The sequence below is a fragment of the Lepus europaeus genome, chromosome 5 (assembly GCF_033115175.1).
Source record: "Lepus europaeus isolate LE1 chromosome 5, mLepTim1.pri, whole genome shotgun sequence".
Classification (NCBI taxonomy): Eukaryota; Metazoa; Chordata; class Mammalia; order Lagomorpha; family Leporidae; genus Lepus; species Lepus europaeus.
Genome location: NC_084831.1, coordinates 132,900,285 through 132,924,806, shown reverse-complemented (window position 1 = coordinate 132,924,806; position 24,522 = coordinate 132,900,285). Strand labels below are relative to the sequence as shown.

Here is a 24,522-nt window from a genome sequence, read left to right as displayed (position 1 = left end):
GGGATGAGGGCACAGAAGGCCAGCTCCATGCCAGCTGGTCACAGGCCAGCCTGTGACAGTGGCCAAGGTCCCTATGGCTTGCACCTGCTAATTGTTCCACCCTCCTCCTGTTCTTGCTTCTGATACTGTGAACTGGGCAGCACCGGCCTTCAACTCCAGCACCCCCAAAGTCCTCAGAGCTATCTAGGTGTTTTTTGGCCTAGGGAGCTGCTATGGAGCTGGGGTGGGGTTGGAAGGTTAACACTGGCATCTAAAACACATGGCTGCCTGCTTCCTCTTATTTCACAATCATATATATTGTAGAACTTGGAAAGGAAGGGAAGGCATAAAAAAAAAATCTAAGTCCCTTGCCATTTCAGAAACCCAAGGTGGAACTGGTGTGGACTGGACGCCTCTCGCTTGTCCCCAGCAGTGTCCAGGGTTCCAGCTGTCTGTACCTGTCCTATAAACCCAGGTTTAGCATCAAGTCCAAACAGCTCTGGAGTGCTGCAGGTGCTGTGGGTGGATTTCATTGGTCCCTGGCCTTCTGGGGTAGATGTCCTGAGGACCTGAATTATGTCCCCCACCCCCGCAAAGAGCAGGAGAGGAGGTGACAGGCCCAGGGCACACTGCAGGTGCCCTACATGGTGCAATAAGGCCAGGCTGGGGGTGGATGGTTCACACGGGGGTGGCTGCAGCCCGCAGCTGGGCTCTCAGCCCATGGTCACCCACCAGCCCCGCATGTCTGGGGGCCTTGCACCCGTTGCCTACGAGGGTTCGTGCATGGGTGGGCTGGGCACCCAAGAGCTGCCAGGCTGCCAGACTGGAAAGCCCAGTGGGCTCCCTACTGGCTCTTGCCTGGGGCCACGCAGGTCCTCCCTCCCACACCTTGCTGCCCACAGGGGCAGGGGCTTCTGCAGGTCGGTGCTATGTCTCTTACCTCGGACAAAAAGCCTGAAGTCGTGACATCTCTGCTTGCCAGACTTTCAAAGAACTAGGGATGGTGATTGGCAAATACCAAGATGGGAGTCAGTGCCTGGTGGGCTCAGCCCCAGTGGGGGATACTTGCCTGCCTCTATCCTTCATTCATTCATTAAACCCTTAGGATTCCCACTGCGTGCTAGCTAGAGGGATTAAATATGTGCCAGACTTTATAGAGTTCTCAGTTTTTAAGGACAGACCTGTCATCAAATGATTGATGAAAAAGCTGTCAAGAACCACAGAGAAAAAAGTTATATTACCACAAACGCATTTTAAAAAAGAGGATGTTAACTACATTTTCAAATAACATTCTCAATATGTTTTTCTTCACCCTCCAGACACCGTTTCGGGAAGACCTTCTAAATTTAAAGCAATGAATCCACTTGTTTAATGTGAAAAAGTTCAAGAAATACACTACAGAGTGGCCAGAAGTTTGGAAAAAGAGAAAGTAGTGTATTTCTTCTATCTTTTCTTCAAAATATTTTGTTTATTTACTTAAAATGCATGAGGGGAGAGTGAGACAGAGAGAGAGGGAGAGAGGGAGAGATATCAAGAGAGATCTTCCATCTGCTGGTTCACTCTCCAAATAGCCACTAGAATGTGGCTTGGCCATGCCAAAGCCAGGAGCCAGAAACTCCATCTGGGTCTCTCATCTGGGTGGCAGGGGCCCAAACACCTGAGCCATCACCTGCTGCCTCCAGAGCGTGCATTAGCAGGAAGCTGGATTGGAAACAGGGTGGGGCCTAGAACCTACACATTCTGATATGGGATGTGGGTGTTCCTAGTGGCGTGTTAGCTACTGCAAAACACTGACCCTTAGTTCTTATACCTTTTAAAAAGATTAACAATCGGACCCACTTCTGCAAGATCTCTGCAGGTTGCCAGAAAACTGTTGACTGAATCTGAAAGTGGAAGGCACATTCTGTCGAACAGCACTTTACTTTGTGACTAGGTGCCCTGCAGAAGGGACAGAGATGGAAGGGAAATGAGTTGTGCCTGAAAGTCGCGTGGTTTTCCCAGAGGAGGAAACATTTGAGCTGAGCCTTGGAAGCTGGGTGTAAGTTTGCCAAGCTGAAGATTTCAGTGGGAGGATGGGTTGAACAGTCTGATAGGAAGCAGTGGGCTGGGCCTCCCACGAGGCTGGCAGCTCCTCTCGGGGGAACCTCAGAGGCCTGAGGTTCTTTGTAGAGTCCCCAGGAGATGCTGTGCTGGGTGACATCTCTGCCCCCACAGGGTCTAGGTCTGAGTCAAAGGCAGGGCAGGAAAACCTGCTCGTGGGTACAGAAGACCAATGAGAAAGGCATTCATCTCTAATAGACTCAGGTGCTGTAGTCTCTGGAATCCACTCACCCACGCGAGAGCCAGGGCCAGCCACACGGGGTCAACAGAGAAGGTGAAAGGCATGCTTGGGAATCTGACACGTGGCGACTTTGTAGTTTTTAAAAGATATTATTTATTTATTTATTTATTTAAAAGGCAGAATGAGAGACTTCTGCCGGGTCACTCCCCAAATGGCTGCAATGGCAAGGGCTTGGACCAGAGCAAAGCCAGGAGCCTAGAATTCCATTCTGGGCCTCCCACGTGTGTGGCAGAGGTCCAAGTCCTTGGGCCATCGTCCGCTGCTTTTCCAGGAGCTTTGACAGGTATGCTGGGTTGGAAGTGGAGCAGCCGGGATTTGAACCTGCATCGCAAGCAGTGGTTCAACCTGCTGTGCCACAACACCAGCCTTTGACTTTGCAGTTTTTCTCCAGATGAGGTTGAATGCTGCATCCCTGAGCAGGGCACGGCTGGAAGGAGTTTGTGTTATTAACACAGTCATATAAATGATTATATCAACAGCTTTATTCCGGAGGTGGAGAATTACAGAGCCAAGTCACTTCCCTAAGGACATATACTTTGGGTGATGCCATTGGCCAAGGCTCGGGTAAAAATGATCTCTCCAGTGTCTTTCAACTCTTTGGGCTCTTGGAAACAGAAGGTGCACAATTCATTCGGTTTCCTGTATTAATGACCATTCATGGATCAATCAGTGTCTCTGTCACCCACAAGCAACTATGTAATTACTGGGTATGGCTGTTGGCTAAAAGGGAGCTGGTATGCTGATTAGAAACAAAATAACCAGAAACCATCCTGAGGAAAGAATTGATACAAGGAGCCTTCTCACAAAGCACACATTGTGCTTAGAAACAGTGGAGGCAGCTGAAGCCCGCGGGGGCTGGAGCTAGGAAGGAAGGAAGCCTTAGGGGAAGGAGCAAGCCTTGGGAGGGCTAGCAAAGGACTGCGGGGGGGGGGGGGGGGGGGCAGCATCTGGGGTGGGAGCGTGGAGCAGTAGTTAGGACTCTGGAGTGGCCGTGCCCTTTCGCTCACAGCTCCTTCCAGATGGGGCCGAGAAATTTTGCAGGATAACAGGGGCAAGATGCTTGCTCTGTTCTTTCCCCTTGCTGGTCACTGGGGTCTGTTTGGGAACAGTTGACGACCCCTGCAGGGTGCACTAAAGCATGCTACAGATTGTTCCGCAATCTGGGGTCTGAGCAGCTCTGAGCAGTCTGTGGTGCTGTGCCAGGAGCCAAAGAACTACAGAGCTGGTGCTGCTGCAGTGTGGAGCCTCCACCCCAGCTCCTGCCCCAGCCAGGCAGGCACCTCACTCCTGCCTTCAGAATCTCCCAGAACAAGTCCCAGTGCGGAGGTGGGGAAGTGGGGGGGAAAGGTGGGCAGGAAGGATGATTTCCAGGCCAGGCACCAAGCTGGTCCGCAGAGAATGATTGCATATTGAAGAAAGCAAAGCTACAAGGAGAAGCACAGATTTCAGGACTGCCATAGTGATATTGGAAACAGTCGCTCTTTAGGGATTCATGTTAGGGATGGTAGGACATCTACATGACAGGCTATGGATATGGCGCATTGCACGGAGCAGACACAGAGCTAAAGCCCCTCTCACAGGGCATTTCTCCTTGGGTTGCTCTGTCCCTAAGAGACAGAGCTCTGGGGCTGTCTGCACCCAAGGCACCCATCTGCAAATGTCCAGATGGGGCTAGAAACAGTCCTAGAATCTTCTAAACTTATCCACCCAGAAAGCTGTAGCACCGGCACAGCCTGCTGCCTGAGGTCATAGGGAGCAGGCGACAAGGTGGATCCCAAATATGGTGCTCAGCTGCTCTGGGGTGACGCTGGAACCGTGACCCCACAAACCTTGCAACATTGCTAAGGACTAGGTCTGTGCTATAAACCAAGAGGAGTGAACAGACCCCTTCATCTTGGAACCTGCTCCACCCCCTCGCCCTAGAATTGGCAAAATTCTCTCTGCATCTGTAGTTTTCACCAGGACCGTGTCCAGCAACCTGGTTAGCTCAAGTCCGAGGAAAACCGAAAAAGCTGTTGGGACGCGGCGACGAGAGCTGCTGGTCGCTGTGCTCACCGCTGTCCAGGGTTGGAGGCACGCGATTCTCTGGCAGTGCAAGGCCCAGCAGCTGCCCCACTCCTGAGGGTCTCCACGTGCTGGGTGTGGGAGCCAGGATGTTCCTGAATGCAAACGTTGGGGGCTCCCGAGGGAAGACGGCTTTGACGACACAGGAGTCCCCCCTGTGAGAGCACAAAGACCCCGGGCTTCCTCCACGCGTGCAACAGCGGGAGGCTGCGTGGGGGCTGGATAGCCTAGGACCGGCGCCCCGGGCGCGGACAGCAGTGAGCCAGGCTCACCCCCATCCCTAACCCATCCCCACCCCATCCCCACCCGGGTCGCTGTCCCCACCGCAGCCAGGCCCCAGGGACGGCCGTCTCCCGGCCTCTCAGCCCCCTCCGCACCCCGCCGGCTTCTCGGCGCAGGGCGTGGGGGCGGGTGCGGTTCGGGGCGGGGGACCGCAGTGGGGGCGGCCGCCGAGGGTGCGAGTAGCTCAGATGCGAGATCACGGGCGATAACCCCGGGCCTGGAGGGCTTTGCTTTTGACAGGAAACCTCGAGCGAGGAGACGCGGCGGCCCGAGGTGGGGGGATGGGGGCGGGCGCTGCCAGAGCCGCGGTGCGTGGGGAGCCCCCGCCGGCTGCGCCCTCGGTGGGGAGGCCGGGGCCCAGGGCGTGAGCGCGACCGGGGCTTGCGTGATCGGGCCCTCGGGTGACTGTTTCACAAGGTGGCGTTTCCTCCCTGCTTGGGGGCCTCGCGAGGCTGCTCCAGGGGGTGCCCTCCTGGGCCCCAGGGGCGCCCTCCGCAGCCTGGGGCCGGCAGGACAGTCCCAGAGAAGGGGCGAGCGGCGAGCGCGGCAGGGACATCCCCCAGGATCCCCCTTGGGCACGCGGGTCTACGCTGCCTGCTGCCTGGGGCGATGGGATCTGAACCAACTTCACCTGCCAAGCTGGGCTGGTGCTCGGGTACGGGAGGTGCTGCGCCCTGCGTTGCAGAAGCATCCCTCGTGCCTCCAGCCCTGGATAGCGGTGAGCACAGTGACCATGCCACTTGCCCGCAGCCCTCATCGCCACGTCCCTCTGCACAGGGAATCACAGGCCCCGGCTGACATTCTTGTGAGCGGCCATTGTAGCTCAGGTCCCCACAGAGGTCCTGAGCCATGGCCAAGTTCAAGGCACATGGCCGGATGACCAGTACGGGGTCTCTCTCTGCCTGGCTGAGAACCGCACTGCTCTCACCTCTTTTGTTTCAGACTTCAGGTCCTTGGTGTGCCTTCTTTTTTTTTAGTACTATAAATGTAATAAATCATCATAAGAGCTTCAAGCAGTACAAAAAGTGTGAAGTAGAAAATAATGAGTTCTCTGGATATCCTATTGCCCTGGCTAGTTGCAGAGATAACTTGTGTGGGTGTAGATATTCACATATTTTTAAACATGTTATTTATTCAAACATTTTGGGTGTAAAAAAAAATAGCATGATTCACTATTTGCACCCCTTGTAAGTGTTCATGGGAGGAGCTGGCATCAGCACTATCTGGTCACAACAGCAACTCCATCGTGACAAGTTTGTATGTATGTTGTATGTGGACAGTCTACATGGCATTTGCCTTAAAAAAAAAAAAAAGATTTACTTATTTATTTGAAAGGCAGAGTTACAGAGATGCAGAAGCAGAGAGAGACAGAGCGAGATCTTCCATCTGCTGGTTCACTCCCCAGATGGCCACAATGGCCGGAGCTGCACCCATCCGAAGCCAGGGGCCAAGAGCTTCTTCCAGGTCTCCACATGGGTGCAGGGGCCCAAGGACTTGGACCATATTCCACTGCTTTACCAGGCCATAGCAGAGAGCTGGATTGGAAAAGCCAGGACTCGAACTGGTGCCCACATGGGATGCAGGCACTGCAGGCGGCGGCTTAACCCACTACTCCACAGCGCCGGCTCCAACATTACTGTTTTATATACATATATTATACCTACCATTCTAGAGCCTTGCTTTATTTTTCAGTAGGTTTTTTTTTTTAATAATAATTGTGGCGATCTCTCCGTGGTAACACATACAAAACTCTAAACTGCTTATTTTTTTAAACTACTATATAGCGTCGGCTTTTTTTTTTTTTTTTTTTTTTGCTTCTGCAAATAATGATAACCTTTTTTTGTACATATAGCTCTGTAAACTGTGGAAATTCATCTGTAGAGCAAGTTAAATTCTTAGAGAAATGGCCAAATCCTGCCTGGAATTTTGACTTGGGGTGGGGGTGGGGGATTTGCTTTAGAGTGGAGTTCTTTGATGCGGTGCTGATGTTCACAGATGTGCAGGCCTTGTGCTGGGCGAGGAAGAACAAAGGCCTGGCCAGCCCAGCCTCTCTCTCCTGTGCCCACCACGAGGGTGTGTGTGCCTGCGGGGGAGTCACTCCACCTCCCTGCCCTCCAGCCCCTTTATCTACAGAGCGGAGCGCACCCGGGCTGCTCAGCCCACTGCTGTGATGTCAGGAAACAGAATCCTTACAAGGGGTCTGTCGGCCGAACGTGGGGAGCAAATGTTCGCTCTGACCACAACTGTTCTGAACTCAGTCTCTGCAGCCAGCCAGGGAAAACCACTTGTCCAAGCCGGCCTGTGGTCCCGGGAGCTAGGAATGAGGCCCTGTCTGCATAGGTAAGTGTATGGATGTGCACATGTGCGTGGGTTCATCACAAATGTGTGCGGCTCGCCCCCTGTGCTCCTATGCAGACCCACCATGCAGACATGTAGGTATGTGCTATGTGCTCTAGCATAGCCTGTGTGTGTGGAATAGAAGGATTACTGGGCAACCATTCAAAAGGATGTTCAATAAAACTATGAAATATGAACTATGAATATGTGAAATAGCATGAACTGGGAAATTTAAAAAGTAACAACAACAAAAAAAAACCCTGAGTTTTGTGGGGGCAAAATTTTTGATATAGAATGCTTATCCTTTATAAATCACAAGCCGCTTTGGAGGCAGGTGCCGTTACAGTAAGAGTGGCTGTGTTTGAATGTTGTGTCACTGATGACTCTGAGTGTTTTCTCCTACTTTTCTGCAGGCTTATAACGGGTTAATTTAATTGAAAACAAACAGAAAATAATCACAGGAAAATGTTCAAAAGCATTCAGAAATCATAGCAACTTCAATGGAGATAAAAATTGTATTTTCCCTTCTTATAGAAGGGAAACATTACCCATGGTCCTGCTATGCTTAGAAAATCCGTCCCCTTCTTCCCTCTTCCCTTGGAATCTTTGCTTTTGGGAACATAGGAGGATATTTTTAAAAGTTCAGGGAAAATTGGAATTATAAGGTAAGTTTATTTTGGTGCCAAAAAAAAAGCATTTTAAAATGCTTGCATAGTTCTTTGCATAATATGCATTTTCATGAAATTTTTGATGACCCCCTCATATGCATGGATTTCAACATTTTTAGCACCAAAATAAAAGTATAATTCCATTTCCCACACACTTTTAAAAAAATTATTTATTTTATTTGCAAGGCACAATTACACAGAGAGAGAAAAGAGAGAGAGAAAGAGAGAGAGAGAGAGATCTTCCATCTGCTGTTTCAGTTCCCAAATGGCCACAACAGCCAGGGCTGGGCTAGACCAAAGCCAAGAACCAAGAGCTTCTTTCAGGTCTCCCACATGGGTGACGGGGTCCCAAGCACTTGGGCCATCTTCCGCTGCTTTCCCAGGCACATTAGCAGGGAGCTGGATGGGAAATGGAGCAGCCGGGACTCGAACCAGTGCCCATAGGGGATGCCTGCGCTGCAGGTGGCGACAGCCCCCCCACCGCTCTCCCCTCATATAACGTGCAGGAAGTTCTGCCATCTCAGATGATGGGCTTTACAATTTGAAACCCCACACTTGACACTGGGGTTGAGGAGGCCGTGGCAGAGTAAAGAGAGTGCCACAATGAAGCACGATTGCTCTGCGGGTCAGGGTGAAGAGGGGGCCTCCAGGTGAGTGACCTCCAGGTGAGGCATCCTGGCCTCTTGTTTCCTTGCACCTGCGGGCTCCCCAGGGCTCTCAGCCACCAGGATGGCCAGTCCTAGAGTCAGGATAGCACGTGCTGTGAGTTTGATCCTTAGAGAAGGGGGCACTCTGCAGCGTGGTAGGGACCCCTCCCCCTGCCCCAGGGACCAGCAAGTTGTCCAAGAACCTGGGCAACAGACCCAGCTGTGCCTGAGTTCAACCCTGGCTCCCATGACCTCCTAGAGTCTCAGTTTCCCTACGGTGTGAAATAGAAGTCACTGGAACACTGAGAAAACTCCCATGTGGTTCCCGGGACAGAATAAACCCCTCGAGGTTATCGTTATCCCTCCGTGTGTCTAGCCTGCATCCTTGCTGCAGTGAGAGTCAGTGCTCAGTGAAAGGGAGCCAACCCCAGAGGAGGTCTGGGTGCCCCCGGGGCTGTGGTCAGGTCCCCCAGAGCTGCTGCCACCGTCTTCCTGGGGACATGTGACTTCCTGTTTTCAAAGTTTTTAGCCTGTAATGTCATCACCAGTTGTCTGCACCTGTGGGCGGATCTGGCCAACAGCAAGACCCTGGACTCAAAGTTTGGGGGTACAAAGAGAAGGGGAGGGGAGTTGGCTTCCCCTACCTGGGTCGTGGGCTGTGGTGATTACTCTTGATGCCATAAGGTCCTATGACTGACTTTCCTGGGCTCATTCCTTTTTGGGGTCATGCCCCCCACGAGGCAGCTGTGACTGCTCCATGGTCACACAGTGGCCGAGCCAAGACTTCCAGAATCAAGCTGGCTGCTTTCGAAGGATTTGTTCTTACCTGGGTTGCTGAAGCACTTCCTATTAAAGTGGAGGTTGGAACTTATTTTATTTTTTTAAAGATTTATTCATTTGAAAGGCAGAGTTACAGAGAGATAGAGGCAGAGAGAGAGGTCTTCCATCCGGCTGGTTCACTCTCAGATGGCTGCAACGGCCAGAGCTGGGCCGATCTGAAGCCAGGAGCCAGGAGTCTCCTCCAGGTCTCCCACACTGGTGCAGGGACCCAAGCACTTGGGCCATCTTCCACTGCTTTCCCAGGCCTTAGCAGAGAGCTGGATCGGAAGTGGAGCAGCAGGGACTTGAGCTGGTGCCCATATAGGATGCTGGCACTGCAGGAGGCAACTTTACTCACTACGCCACAGTGCTGACCCTGGGATTTTTTTTTAATCATTTTTTTTAATTTGAAAGGCAGAGGGATGGCTGCTGTGGCCCGGGAGTGCAGTGGGGGATGGCCCAAGTGCTTGGGCCCTGCACCCGCATGGGAGCACCTGGCTCCTGGCTTCGGGGCAGCCATTTGGGGGATGAACCAATGGAAGGAAGACCTCTCTCTCTCTTTTTCTTTCACTGTCTAACTCTGCCTATCCAAAAAAAAGAAAAAGAAAGAAAGAAAGAAAGAAAAGAAAAAAAAAAAAGAAAAAGAAAGGCAGAGGGACAGAGACAGGCAGGAAGAGGTGGATCTTCCATCCGCTGGTTCACTCCCCAAATGCCCACAACAGCCTGGGGCTGAGCTAAGCTGGAACCAAGCACCACAAACTCCATCGGGGTCTTCTACACGGTTGGCAGGGACCCACATACCTGAGCACTGTCAACTGCTGCCTCCCAAGGTGGCATCAGCAGGAAACTGGATCAGAGGTGGAGCAGGGGCTCAAACCCTGACACTGGGATAGGGGATACAGCCGTTCCAAGCCACGTCTTCGCTGCTGTGCCAAACGTCACTCCTGAGCCGGGGAAGCTGGCACAAAGCGGTGGGGAGGGTAGGACCTGCCCACTGCCGCTTTGCCTCCAGAGCTTCCACGGGGACCAAGAAGGCTGCCAGACAGACACCGGTGTGCCCAGCACGTGCACTGGGCAGGTGCCACCCTCCCACGTCCTCAGCTTTGCTCGGCAACACTGCCTCTGCAGAGTCAGCCTTTTGAAAACCACGGCTGAGGCTCAGAGAGGTTAAGAAGCTCTGTGCAAACACAGAGCCCGTTGAGAGGCGGACGCTGGACATTAATCTTGGCTCGCAGGACTATCATCACCCTTAGGTGGGAAACCAAAACGCAGCCACCTGTGCATTCCAGAGCCTGCCGGCAGGGGGCGCAGTAACGCGGAGCATGGCGGAAGGCTAAGGACAGCGCCTGCAGTCTGAGGACTCAATGGCGCCATGCGGCGTGGCCAGGAACCTGCAGTGGCCCTCGCTGGAGTGGTTTCATCTTCTGGCCTCAGTTTATCAACCTGTGAATTGAGTCCAATAATAGCCCCATCGCTGCCTTCTCTCTCCCAGGAATCCAACTTGATCAGACACAAGAAGTCATTTTAGGGTCCAGGTGAGAGGCATCCCTTCTAGTTAGCTTTCAGTCGCTGCCTGGCCCTTAACCAGGACTGGCAGGAGGAGCAGGCCGGCTGGAGATCAGATTGGCACCAGGTGTGTCTGCGAGGCGGGATCGGGTTGATCAGGACCTAGTCTGTGTCCTCAGTCTGGCTTGGAGACAGATCGACAAGCAATGCAGTAAAAGCAAGTCTCGGGTGGCAGGCGATGGGACACAGCCTGTTAGGCTTTGCTTAGAATGGCTGCGTCCCATATCAGGTGCTGACCGGAGTTCTGACTCCTCCATTCCTGATGCAGCTCTCTGCTAATGCACCCTGGGGGGCAGCAGGTGCTGGGCCAAGTGCTTGTTGGGCCCCTGCCACCAGTGTGGGAGACCCCGATGGAGTTTCAGCCTCCTGAATTTGGCCTGGCCCAGTCCTGGCTCTTTCAGGCATTTGGGGCTTGCTCTGTCACTCTGCCTTTCAAGTAGATGAAAAGAAATAAATGAACATTGAAAAATTTAAAAAGTAAGTCTCACTGGCAAAACTAGCTTCCAGGGACTGGCGCTGTGGCATAGTGAGTTAAAATGCCACTTGTGACACTGGTTCGAGTCCCAGCTGCTCCACTTCACATCCAGCTCCATACTAATGTGCGTGGGAAGGCAGCAGAAGATGGCCCAAGTCCCTGGGTTCCTACACCCACGTGGGAGACCTGGAAAAAGCTCCTGGCTTCAGCTTGACCCAGTGCTGGCTGCTGCGGCCATTTGGGGAGTGAACCAGCGGATGGAAGGTCTCGCTCTCTCTGTCTTCCCTTCTCTCTCTGTGACTCTGGTTTTCAAATAAAATAAACACATCTTCTTTAAAATAAAACAGCTTCTGTAAGGACAGATGCCTCCCCGGGCTGCCCTCTGGGGCCCCAAAGTCCAGTGTGATGGCCACGGAATGTCTGGGCGTCTCCCAGGGCCTATTCCGGGAGTCTTGCTACAAGGCAGGAAGATTCCAGCTTATTTCGCATGGGCTTAAAGTAAAAACCATGGCAACGATAACAGCTGACACTGTGCATGCCAGTCCTTCACCCCATAAGAATGATGGTCTTTAACCCTCACGCATTAAAAACATCATTTCTTAAAAAAGTTTATTTTTATTTACTTGAAAGAATAATGCCAGGGGAAGGGAGATGGGGGGGAAGGGAGAGAGAGGGAAAAAGAGAGAGAGAGAGAGAGAACTTCCATCCCCTGGTTCACTCCCCAAATATTCACAACAGCCAGGGTTGGGCCAGGCTGAAGCCAGGAGCCTGGATCTCCATCCAGCTCTCCCATGTGGGAGGCAAGGGTTCGAGTGCTTTGTGCCATCAGCTGCTGCCTCCCAGGATGCATTAGCTGGAGGCTGAACGGAAGTGGAGCACCTGAGATTTGAACCGGCATTCTGATATGGGGTATTGGGTACCGGGTGCCCCAGGCAGTGGCTTAACCCCCTCCCACGAGGATGGCCATTTTTAATCCTCACTACCACCTGTTGTGACAGGGAGATAGTCCTTATTTTATGGACAGGGAAGCCAATGCTCAGGACTATACAGTTCAGAAGTTCACAAAAATGACGGTCTTTACGGAGGAGTGCAGCCCCGGTTTCCTCCCTCCTTTCCATGGAACTGTGAGGAGTCTCACGCTGTCAGGCGTGACCGCTCTCTCTGGAGGGCCGAGCTTTGCCGGCACCTGCGCCGGCCTCTGTTCCTATGATGTTGCAGCTGTGCCCCTCAGCCCCACCCCGGGCCACTTGAATCAGAGCCCGGGAGGCCAGGGGGAGTCTGTGGGTCTCCTTCCAGACCCAAGGGTCCTCCTGGGCTCTGTGACCCCGGGGCAGGCTGGGAGCATGAGATGGGGGCTTCTTCCACTTGGCTGATGGCCGCTATTAGGCCAGAATGTATAGATGTGACTGGGGCGCCCAGGTGGGCGCACGGGAGCCCACCTGCACCCAGCTCAGGGCATTTTCTACTTCAACACCTCTTGGCACAGGGGCAGCGGCAGGTGTCCAGTGACTGCCATCGGTGTGTAGCTGCATTAGGGCCTGGGTCCCGGCCTGGGCTGTGGCTGCCTTTCTCAGACCCTCCATCCCGTCCGGGCTCAGCTCAGTTAAGGGTCTCGGCCCAGGGGAGTGTGTCGGGGCTGATACCCTCTCCTCTGCCAGTCACCCACAGCATGTCTGTCCCTGGCCATGAGCTCACGCTGCTCTCTCCAAGGACAGAAGGAGGCCTGGTCCCTGTAACTCATCTCCAGGGAGACACCGGGTCCCTGCCCCCTCACTGTGCCGAGTTTGCACCACGTGAAGAAATACTTCTTCTTACCTGTTCTCAATTGACTGTCCAGGAAGTTTCTGTTCTCATTGTGTGCACCAGACAGTGGGGCAATTTCCCCAGCTCTTTATCTGAATCTCAACCACCCCCGCCACCTGTCCAGTTCTAAAGAGACCACGCCGGAGCAGTGGGGACCTCTGCTGGGGGCAGGCTGGTCTCCCAGAGGCCCTCAGCCTCTTGCTTTGGGTCAGGAGTCAACCAATACCATCTCAGGGCCAGAGGCCAGGCAAACCTAGGGTGAGGGCAGCATTTTTCCTTTCTTTTTATTAAATATTCGTATGCTATTTATTTGAAAGGCAGAGAGAGAGAGAGAGAGAAGCTTCTATTTGCTGGTTTACTCCCCACATGGCTGCAACGGCTGGGGCTGGGCCACGCCAAAGCCAGGAGCTTGGAACTCCATCCAGGTCTCCCATGTGGGTGGCAGGGACCCAAGTTACACTTGGGCCATCCTCTGCTGCTTTCCTGGGCGAATCAGGAGGGAGCCGGATCGGAAGTGGAGCCCATACGGAATGCGGTGCGGGAGGCTGAACCCGCTGTGCCACCGTGTCACACCCTGGGGCCCTGTGTCTTGCTCATCACTAGGCAATGATGTCAACCCTCTGCCCTGTGCTTGGATGCAGGGGGCGGGGGAAGAGGGGACAACGGAGAAGATGCAGCCGCTGGTCTCAGGGCTTACGGCCTCCACGGACGGGCCCAGGGTGTGAGAGTGATGCTTGCGGAGCGCTTTGTGGGGCACAGACCCTGGGAACTCTCACTGCGGCAGGTTCTGGGTGGAGGCGGCGGGGGGGGGGGGGGGCTGGCAGGGAAGGGCTTCAGCAAAGGGAGGTGCGCTCCAGGAGGAGTGGAGTGGGAGGGCCAGAGAGGGCGCAGAGCCCCAGCGAGGCGGGACAAGGAGTCTGGACATTTCTCCCAGGTCACAGCTTCCGAGCAGGAGTGGTGGGTGTTCACAGAGATCAGCTGCCTGGGGCCGGGAGGGGTCCTGGGCTAGGGCTGGAGCCATGGGCAGAGGGATTCCTGATCGTGGGGAGGGGATGCAGGGGCAGCTTGAACCACTTGCTTCCATGGCTTGGCGGAGAGAGGAGGCAGGGCTGGGCCAGGCTGAGGGGTGGGCGGGAAGGGAGTGGAGACCCTGTTGGCTTCAGACCTAGGGTTACCAAGTGTGCTCCAAACCTGAAGTTCTCTGTGCTTGGGTTTCCATGTGGAGCCGTGACTGTGATCCCATTTAAAGCAGCGTCAGACACAGGGCACCTGCTGAAGAAATACCACGGTTTCACGCCAACAGAAGAGCAGTTGAAAGAGGGTGACCCATCCAAGTGACAGAGCTGTAAGGACAAGACAGTCTCCAAAGCCAATACCCAGCCGCTCCCTGCCCTGGTGTAGGCCCACATCTGGCCACCAGAGGGCGCCCTGGCCTTGCCACTGAGGGGTTGGCCTGGTGCTCTGGTGGCTCCCAGGCAGGAACCAAGTAAGATGGACACTGCACCCAGGTTTCCTAGTTGAGTTGCTGCACACTAGCCTAGTAGGAAGTGCAGTGGAGACTAAAAGCCACACCTCACTCACGGTGTGGAGATCTTCCGAGTAAAAATGCTAATTTTATTTAACCACAGCCCTTAGCGGGTGTGAACCAGTTTGGTGACTGTCAATATGCATTTTGTAGGATGTGAGGTGTTGCCAGGGGGCAGCTGGGCGAGAAAGGCAGAGGCCAGTGGCCTGGGAGAACAGAGTGTGTCCTGGGCTTGGAGGGTGTGTCTGCTGGGGGCACCCCTGGCTCGGGCCACAGAGCCAGGAGTGCTGGGCAGGTGGAGGTGGGATTCCCCCGGGACACCTCTGCCTGCTCCCTGCCGAGCACCAGAGCCCACTGCCTGCTGGGAGGGTGCCTCCGGGGGTAGGGGGAGCAGGGGGTCTGGAGGGGAGAGTTCTCTGAATTCTCACTGTCCTAATGGGTGCATGGGTGCTGAAAGGACCTCCTCAGGCCTTCAAGTCTCTGAGCCCAGCCTCCCCACCGCTGTTGCTAGCGGAGGACCCAGGAGCCACGCCGAGTTGGGATGGGGCTGTTCTGCCAACTTGGCATCTTCCCAGGCCGCCACGTGAGGCTCGCACGCAGCAGGGCTGCCCCAGGGCAGAAGTCCTGTACCGGGGCGCGGTCTGCCTTCCACCTCATTCCCACCCCGTCTGCAGCTGGGGCAGGCCAGGAGCTGCCGGGGTGGGAAGCAGAGGCGTGGCCTTGTGCGGGTTTAGGGACTGGTTTCCTGGTCATGGGTGGGGACATATCTGGCCACCCTGGGTCTGGCTCTGACCACCTTTCTCTCCCGGCACAGAGGCACAGAGCTTTGGCCTGCTGGATCCCAAACTCTGCTACCTGCTGGATGGAATCCTCTTCCTCTACGGTGTCATTGTCACCGCCCTGTACCTGAGAGCAAAGGTGGGTGCTCCTGCGCGCGGGGGGGCGGGGGGGCGGGGGGTGAGAGGTGGGGCTCCCCACGAGGTGAGTTTTCAGAGGGGCCTTGGTGTAGTGAAGTCTCAGGCTGGGGCCGTGCCTGGGGCTTGGCGTCTGTGGGCAAGGCAGGGACAAGGGACACGTACCCACTGGGTGGGCTCAGGAGGTGCAGGTGCCTGGCTGAGCAGAACCTGGTGGGAGGGAGAGCCTGGTGCAGGCTGCTGTTAGAACATTTGTGGGGCGGGGGTGTCTTGGGAAAACGCTACCCAGCCTGGATGATCTCATGGGTGTTTTCCAGTGCTCAGCCACTGTTAGCACCTTGCAGAAGGGCGAGGTGGTGCCTGCTCCAGACCTCTGGCTGGGACTCCAGTCGAGCCGAGGCTCCCGCGGCAGGCAGGTGGCGGCTGTGTGCTAGACCCTGCCCCAGACCAAGACGGGAGGCGGGACCCTGTGCAGCCGCCGCCCACTTGGGTTGTCCTCCGAGTCCCTGGAGAATAGCTCTGGGGCCGCTGGGGACCCCGCGGGAGGAACAAGGCCGGGGGCCGGGGGGAGGGGGGGAAGAGGCTGCGGACGGGGTCCCCACCCCGGCATCCAGCAGTGACGCGCTCCCGCTCTCTGTTCCAGTTCGGCAGGGGTGAAGACGTCCCCGTGTCCCCGCAGGGCCACACCCAGCTCTACAACGTAAGTGCCCCCCGCAGGGACGGCCACGTCCTGTGCGGGCCTCTCCTGGGACCCAGGGCCACTCGCTCGCCGGCCGCACTCCGGCACACGATCAGCCGTGCTGAGACAGGCGGCACCGGCTTCAGTCTGTTTTCTAATCGGTACCCCGGAGATGGTGAGGGTCACACATGTGAGGTCCTGCGCCTGCCCGGAGCGGGCCGCCATGGGCCAGGGCCTGGGGGGATCGGGGAGGATCCCAGTCGAATCTTCTGGACCAACGGGCACCACTCTCACGCTCCTTGGGACTCTGGGTGGGTTACCCTAGCTAAGCCTCTCCCCTTTCTGGTGGGGATGTGATCACGTGTCCCCTTAGACTGGACAGCAAGCAGTGACAACTTCCTGGAGGGGAGGGGGCCTTTGGGCACCCTGTCCATGGTCACCCCGATGGGCCAGTTACTACCATTCCCTGCCCCCGCTCCCCAGTCCCTGCTCCATTGATTGATTTATCCCTGAGCCGCCTGAACAGGAAGCTAAGCCCCCCAGTCGGGCGGACCCCGTCCCCCTGGGGGCCCTCCTTCCAGTGTCTGACCGCTGCCCTCTGCTTCAGGAGCTCAATCTCGGCAGAAGAGAGGAGTACGACGTGTTGGACAAGAGGCGGGGCCGGGACCCTGAGATGGGAGGCAAACAGGTGGGCAGGTTCCTCCTCGGCACCCGTGTGTGGACCCCGGCTGCAGGGGGCTCCACAGCGCTCGTTCTGCAGCCGGACCTGCCCCTACGGGCAGGCAGCGGTGCCACCTGCTGCTGCCTCCTCTCTTCCCCTACGGTCTGCTGCCTTCTGCATCATGAGGGGTCCCCCGTGCACAAACGCAGCACGCCAGTCCCCGTGCCCAGGCCCCACCCACCAAGGAGCTCACGATGCCCCTTGGCCCCCTGAGGTGCACACAGCGGGGTACCACGGGCCCCCCAGAAGGAAGACGTGGTGAAGAAGTCCACACAGAGAGGGCCAGGAATCCGGTTTCCAGCTGCCTCTGGGGAGTTAAGGCCCAGTGTGGGCTCGGGTGCCTCTGTCTGTGAGGGGAGCAGGTGCATTTGGCCGGCCAGTACAGGGCCGCCTCCATTTAAGAGGAGGGCTGGACCGCCTGCTGCTGCCAGGTGGTCCTCCACGGTTCTGGCCGCAGCTGCTCAGGTCCTCTGAGCCGTGTGTTGTTGCTGGAGTGACTGAGCAGCAGTCCCCTGGCTGGACTACAAGGACGCGGGGGCCAGTCTCTGTACGGCAACTCTCAGTAGGACCCACGGGGCAGTGGCTGGCCCTCCTCCCAATGAGGGTGCATGGTGCTTTCCATCTTGGCCCGCTTGTAAGCTTGTGACATGTGTGGAGCCATGTCGGCGAGGGGACAGGCCATCGGCAGACGTCACCAAGGCCTGCCCTGGGCAAGGCCGGGACTGGGTAGGCCCCACGCCGGGGTGAGGTGGGGTGTGCCAGTGTGCATCGCCAAGTAGGAGCCGGGGAGGGTTGCTGGGGCCCGACAGCGGCCTGGGCAGTGGCTGGACAGCTCAGGCGCCTGGATGGCTGACAGCCGAGCTGGGGAGAGAGGGGGCGGAAGGGGCCGGCTGCCCTGGAGGCCTGGATTTCTGTTCCTCCCCTTCTAACTCCTCCCCCACTGTCCCCATGTCTTTTCTAGCAGAGGAGGAAGAACCCTCAGGAAGGCCTGTACAACGTGAGTAGTGGTCTCACCTTGCCAAGCTGACAGGCGGGCTGGCAGGAGGGCCCTTCTCGGCACCCCATGGTCTGTGTCCTGGCCTGGCCTTCCCTTCCCTGAGTGCAGGGACACCTCACCGGCTTGCTGCCTGCGGCAGGTGCTCTCCTGCCCTTGTGCTCCCTCCTGCCCACCGCTCCAGAGCCCTGCTGCTGGAGTTCTTGGCTCCATCAGCGGGCGGAGGGCTGGGAGGAAGACAGCAAGCTCAGGACGGGCTGGGGCGGCCACTCTCTCTGGGGTTGGGGCGGCCACTCTCTCTGGGGTTGGGGTGGCGTCTCCAGTGCTTCCTCTCATTGCAGGGTCAGCCCCACCATCCTGGGGGTGAACCCGATCATCTTTTTTTCTGGCTGCTACTAGGTGTCCACCACGAAGGGGACCCTTGCAGGTGGTACCTACGGTGGGCTCATGCACAGCCCATGGTGTGGGACCCATGTATAACATGATGACTTGCTCAAAGTAAACGATGCTGGGGGTCCCTGTGTGCTTCTGATTGTGGGGGTACCCTGCCACGTTGTTGGGGATCCCAGGGTTTTTTACGTAGAGTCCCATCAGCGTCTCCCCCTCTCCTCCCCAGGCACTGCAGAAAGACAAGATGGCAGAGGCCTACAGTGAGATCGGCATGAAAGGCGACGTGAGTGTGGTTCCTTTCTCTATTTTATTTTATTTTTTTAATGTGAGAGGCAGAGAGACACAGAGATGGAGATAAATTTTCCATCTGCTGGGTCACTCCCCAAATGCCTGCAACAGCTGAGGTTGGGCCAGGCTGAAGTCAGGAGCCGGGAACTCAATTCAGGTCTTTTATATGGGCGGCAGGGACACAAGTACTTGAACTGTCACTTGCTGGCTCCCGGGGCCTGCATGAGCAAGGGGCTGGAATCAGACGCAGAGCAGGACCTGAACTCAGGAGCTCTGATATGGGATGTGCGCATCCCACGCCATGTTTTGACCTCTGCACCCTGCCCACTCTGAGTGTTGCTCTTTTCTTTTAAAGATTTCTTTCTTTTATTTGAATGTCAGAGATAGAGTGAGAGGGAGAGACAGAGGTCTTCCATCCGCTGGTTCACTCCCCAGATGGCTGCAATGGCCAGGGCTGGGCCTGGCCGAAACCAAGAGCTTTTATGGGTCTCCCACGTGGGTGACAGGGGCCCAAACACTTGGGCCATCTCCTGCAGCTTTCCCACACACATTAGCAGGGAGCTGGAATGGAAGTGGAGCAGCCAGGACACGAACTGGTGTCCGTTTGGGATGTTGGCATCGCAGGTGTTGGCTCAACCCGCTATGCCACAGCGCCGGCCCCAGCACTGCCCTTAAGATCAGTTCCTGCTGCAGGCCCTGTGTCCCATGTATGCCTCCTATCACCTGCCAAGTGCCCGGGTGGGGGCTGCCAAGGGCACAGGCAGACTCAGCTCCCCAGTGCCTCAGATGCTAGGGAAGGGCTGGGGTTGAAAAGCCATCTGGGTGGTACTGGCAGTCTCAGCTGTGCAAAAGCAATAAAGCATTTCAAAATGGCGAAGAGAACTGCAAGCCAGAGGCCCACGCACCTGCACAGACCGTGCGTCCCTGAAATTGGCTGAGAACCGTGTGTCCTGCAAGGCATCGCAGTTAGGATGCTCGCGCTGGGCCACGCTGCTAGGGAAGAGGGGAACAAGGATCTGAGCAGGGCAGAAGGCACCCAGTCCCCAGGGGAGCCAGAGGCAAAGGTCTGACCTGGGGCTCTGGAGCAGGAATGCCACCGCTGACCGCCTGCCTTCCTAACCTTTTTTTTTTTTTCTTTTCCGTTTCATTCCCATAGAACCAGCGGCGCAGGGGCAAGGGGCATGATGGCCTTTACCAGGTAGGAGCTGTGGCTTCCTTTCTGGGGTGGCACTGTCTGAAGGCTCTCCGTGTTGGACCCGCTGGTGGCACCAGCTCCTGCTGGCAGCGGGGCAGGGCAGGCCCGGGACACCCATGCAGGCCAGTGGTGACTCCACTGCCAGTAACCCCAGGAGGGGCAGGGCTGGGACGCCACCACTCAGCAAATCACCTGGTGCCAACCAAGAGGTCCTGGGCGCAGGTGTACTTGGCCACAGCAGGCCTCCAGGCAAGGTCTCCCTAAGGGTGCAGGTGCAGCAGGGGCCACATGAGTAATTTTCTGTCTCTGTCCACTGGGCTGGGCCCTTACAAGAACCTTGCTTGGCTGTGTATCCTCAGGTCTATAGAAGATGGGAGGATGGGTGGGGAAGCCTCAGAAAGAAAATATGACTGTACTCAGGTGCCTGGCGTATGCAAATCAGTGCTCATAATTATGCAAACTAGCAGTAGGCAACCTACTTCCCTACATTGCATCCCCAGGGTATCCTCATTTCTCTTTCTGGCTCCTTTCCTGCCAGTGATATCACAGGGGCCCCCCGAAACCAGCCTGTGAGTGGCTGCTGCCGCCTTGACTCCAGCAGTGTAGCAGGCAGGCCTGGGCAGGGGCCACCCCTCTCTCCCCCGCACCAGGTCCAAGCCCCTTGTCCATCCAGGTGACCAGGGACTATAGGTTCTCTGACGCAGACCTGGACCCTTCCCCCAGACTCCTGCCCGGCCCCACCGGGTTTCTGCTCCGTGTTTAAGGTGGAGCCCACCGCCCCCCCCTCCCCGCTTCCTGTTTGGGCCAACAGGAGTTGGCTGGGCCTGAGGGTTGTAGGGCCCAACACTGGGAAAGCTGGGAAGACAGGTAAGAATTTGGGGAAATGAAATTGCTACCAGGCCACTTGCAGGGGATGTGGAAGCCATCCCGGTGGAGGCTCCTCGCCTGCAGGGCATGGGGTTTCCTCCTGGGCCAATGGCCACGCGGGAGGTTGCAACTGGGGTTGGGCTGCAGAGACATCTGTTGGTCTCGGGTGGGCTCGTGTCCGTGGGCTTCTGACAACTCTTCCTTTCTTCTCTGTCTTCACCAGGGGCTCAGTGCAGCCACCAAGGACACCTATGATGCCCTCCACATGCAGACCCTGCCCCCTCGCTAATGGCCAGGGGACAGCACCACTCACAGGCCCCACTGCAGATGGCCAGATTGTGAAAGACACAGGACAAAGCATTTGTCTTTCTCAGCCACCAAAGGATTGCTCTTGATGAACAGGGTACTTAGGGTTATAGCACTGTCACATCCAGTTCCAACCCAGCACACAGAAGAGGATGGCCCCTGTACTCTTTAAGGGACCCTCCCCTCCCATCATGCACCACCTCCCCACCTTGTCCCCTTGGGTCGGGTCTGGCCTCTCACTTGGGCAACAGCACACTCTCTTGCGGCTCATTTGTAAATTTGCATTTTGTAGTCTCCCAAGAAACCCAAGACGGCAGCACATCTCCTAAAAGTCTACGGTTCTGCCCAGATGGGTGTGGCTTCGCTCGTGCTGTAAACTTGGCTTCCGTTGTCTGCCTTACTCGCATTTCAGTAATGGGGCCGAGCGGTGCCTACCATGGCGAGTGTGCACCTGCTACAGGTGACCATGGCAAGGAGGTGCTAAACGGGAGGGCCTGCACCCCACACCATGCAATCTGCGGGCCAGGCGCCTTGGGGACTGTCCTTGCCTTTGTGGACCTCAGGGTCTCAGGAAATGAGTTGTTCACAAACAGATTTAAAGACCACAGCAGGTGTCACTGCCAAGGCTGGGTTAGGTGGCAGGGAGGGGAGCAGAATTGCGTCACCTTTGACTGAACAACCAACCCATCCCTGCAAAGACCTCAAAGGAAGACACGCGGGCCCATGATGACCCGGTGGGCACTGGCACCACAGCAGAACCTCAACGCCCTGCCGCGACACTGCCTTGTAAAAGGGCACAAGGCCACGGACAGAGAACCCTCTGTGCTCTGCTTGGTTTTAAGTTATACTGGCTTGCTGAAGTCTTGCTACTTTGCATAATAAATGCCTCAGTGAAAATGCCCCCTGACTTCGAGCTTGATTTCCACAGCTGAGTCTGGGGCTGCCGCTGAAGTCATCAGTCAGCACAGCACCCCTGCTGACTCCCGGGAGAGAACAGGACGCCCAGGCCAGCACAGGGGCAGCCAGCAGCCCGGAGTGCAGCCACGGGGGCGTGTTGCACAGGCAGGGTGAGGGCGACATAGAGGCTGGGAGGCTGTGCCCCGGGACAGAAGGCAGTGTGTGGTGTGATACTGTCAGGAGGAGCCCGGGCCTTACACCAGAACCCATAGAGGGTGTTGGGAAGGGAGTTCCCTGTGCCAACATGCCCAAGTTCACGGGATACAGGAGAGCACGCAGCAGTGAGGGGAGCCAGCCTCACACTAACACCACGAGCACAGGGGCCCAGGAGTGGCCAACAGCAGCTAATGTCATGGCACAGAATGTCTCAGTCCACAGGGTTGGCAGCCAACAGGTCTCTTGGGTCAGTTTTCCTCACGATAGGAGGCTCCATCTCAGCAGGATCTCCTGTAGCCTCACTGCCCATCTTTAAGGCCCCCACTCATCAAGCCCCCCCCCATGCACTTCATGCCAAGACTTCGAGACCTGTATGTGACTTTTTCCAAAAGTTACGTTCAAGGCCATGACTGCTGAAAGTCCCTGAAGTCTGGGGATTCTACCAGGAGCAATGCACATCACAGCCAGGCAGGTGTAACTCAGGAGCAGTTCAGACAGAAGGCGTTCAATTTGTAACTGTCTCCTGAGGGAATTCTCTCACTGGGTTGTGCAACTGAAATCTGGTGCTCCCATGAGGACAATTGGCTCTGGGGCTAGTGTTGTGTGTGGCTCAGGGGATTAAGCCACCACCCTGCAATGTTGGCATCCCATATTGGGGCACTGGTTCGAGTCTTGGTTGCTCCACTTCCAATTCAGCTTCCTGCTAATGCGCCTGGGAAAGCAGCAGAGGATGGCCTAAGTGCTTAGGCCCCACGTCAGAGACCTGGATGGAGTTTCTGGTTCCTGGTAGCAGCCTGGCCTAGGAAAGACTGTTGGGGCCATTTGGGGAGTGAATCAGTGGATTGAAGAGCTTCCTCTTGTCTCTCCCTCTGTCCTTTTGCTTTTCAAGTAAATATTTTTAAAACCACTCAACATAAGCATCCATTAAGACACAGCAATTTCCCATCTTAAGACGTGCAGATGGGTGTTTGCAATCAGGAAAGCCTTTGGTCATTTCTCAATATTGTTATCACCTCCATGTTACTAACTCAGGTTTAACGTGGGTCCGTTTGATCACTGTTCTTCTCCTTCGAGTACGAGGTTGTCCTTGGAGTGGGAACCAAGGCTCCTGACTTATAAACAGAGCAATGCTTATTCCCCGCAGGCAGGCGTGGCAGGGAGCAACGGAGAAGGCAGGCGGAGAAGGCCCGCACAAGGGAGCCCAGCCTCAGCCAGCTGTGTGACTGGGCTGTGTTCTGCCCACTGGACAACGTGTGATGCGTGTGCTGGCTCTAAGCCAGTTGTTGATCAACAATTGCTTTTGTGAACCTCCTGCTGAGTTCCCAGCCATGGACATCCTCCAGCGCCACCCCAGCCTGTGGAGGGGAAAGGCGCTCCGCAGGTGGCTCCAGTGACAGCCTTTAGGAGGAGGCCCCTGGGGCACAGAACCCAGGAGGCAGCATTGGCGGCGGCTTAGCCTCAGTTCCTGGCATGTGGCTAATGGGCTCCCCTGCCTCAAATGTTTCTCCTGGTAGTGAGCACGCCACTGGGCCTACCACAGGACTTATGCTGAAATTAATTTAAACAGGGAGGGATGAAATGAGGTCCTTTGATGCGGGAGCAGTGTTGGGGGTAGCTGGTCCTTGGCTCAGCACCTGGGCCCTCCGCAGGATGGCCGCTCCATCCAGCCTGTGAGTCGGGGTGGGTCGGGGGAGCAGGAAGCAAACCCTCAGGGCCCACAACCCAAAACCCTTCCTCAGCCGGCGCCACGGTTCACCTGGCTAACCCTCCACCTGCGGCGCCGGCACCCCAGGTTCTAGTTCTGGTTGGGGCGCCAGATTCTGTCCCGGTTACTCCTCTTCCAGTCCAGCTCTCTGCTGTGGCCCGGGAAGGCAGTGGAGGATGGCCCAAGTGCTTGGGCCCTGCACCCGCATGGGAAACCAGGAGAAGCACCTGGCTCCTGGCTTCGGATCGGCGCAGTGCGCCGGCCGTAGTGGTCATTTGGAAGATGGATGAACCAACAGAAAAGGAAGACCTTTCTCTCTGTCTCTAACTCTGCCTGTCAAAAAAAAAAAAAAAAAAAAGCACTTCCTAAAGCTGAGGGTTTTCTCTCAGGGGGTTCATTTCAGATTCAAGTGTCCCCTTTTACAAAAATCAATGAATTTCTTAAGGGCACTTCAAAAATGGAATGACAAGACAGCTTTCCTTTGGTGCCAACAATTCTGAAATTCATGCATATGAGGAGTCTTTAGAAAGTTTGTGAAAAATGATACTAGAAAAAAACTACGCATGGATTTCAAAGACTTTTTATACCAAAACAAACGTCTCTTACTTGTATTTTGAGACGCGTTTTGCTGTACCTTGTATTTCAGAAGTGAAGCAGCGAACAAGAGGACCAGGTGCCAAGTCCAGGCCCAGCTTCCTTCCTCCCACTCCCACCTCCCAATCAGTGGTCAGGATCTGGCGAGAAATGCTCGAGGGTCATGGCAGTTTAACCAATACATCGGGGCAAGTCAACTTCAATCCCAGTTCTGCAGTCAAATACGGAGATGGGGTGCTGAAGAGTTTTC

At 55.9% G+C, this 24,522-nt stretch overlaps 1 protein-coding gene across 2 annotated transcripts in view; it reads left to right on the top strand.

The window, feature by feature from the left end:
- Positions 1-21,295, top strand: part of CD247 (CD247 molecule) — a 77,518-nt gene extending 56,223 nt beyond the window's left edge. Inside the window, exons 2-8 of one of the 2 annotated variants that reach the window (XM_062192685.1) lie at positions 15,321-15,424; positions 16,064-16,120; positions 16,707-16,787; positions 17,785-17,817; positions 18,431-18,487; positions 19,649-19,690; positions 20,778-21,295. In XM_062192685.1, the coding sequence (XP_062048669.1) occupies positions 15,321-15,424; positions 16,064-16,120; positions 16,707-16,787; positions 17,785-17,817; positions 18,431-18,487; positions 19,649-19,690; positions 20,778-20,843 (440 nt within the window). In that variant the 3' untranslated portion in view covers positions 20,844-21,295. Of the gene's footprint in view, positions 1-15,320; positions 15,425-16,063; positions 16,121-16,706; positions 16,788-17,781; positions 17,818-18,430; positions 18,488-19,648; positions 19,691-20,777 lie in introns of both variants that reach the window. The other variant, XM_062192684.1, reaches the window with a different exon arrangement.
- The last annotated feature ends 3,227 nt before the right edge of the window (positions 21,296-24,522 follow it).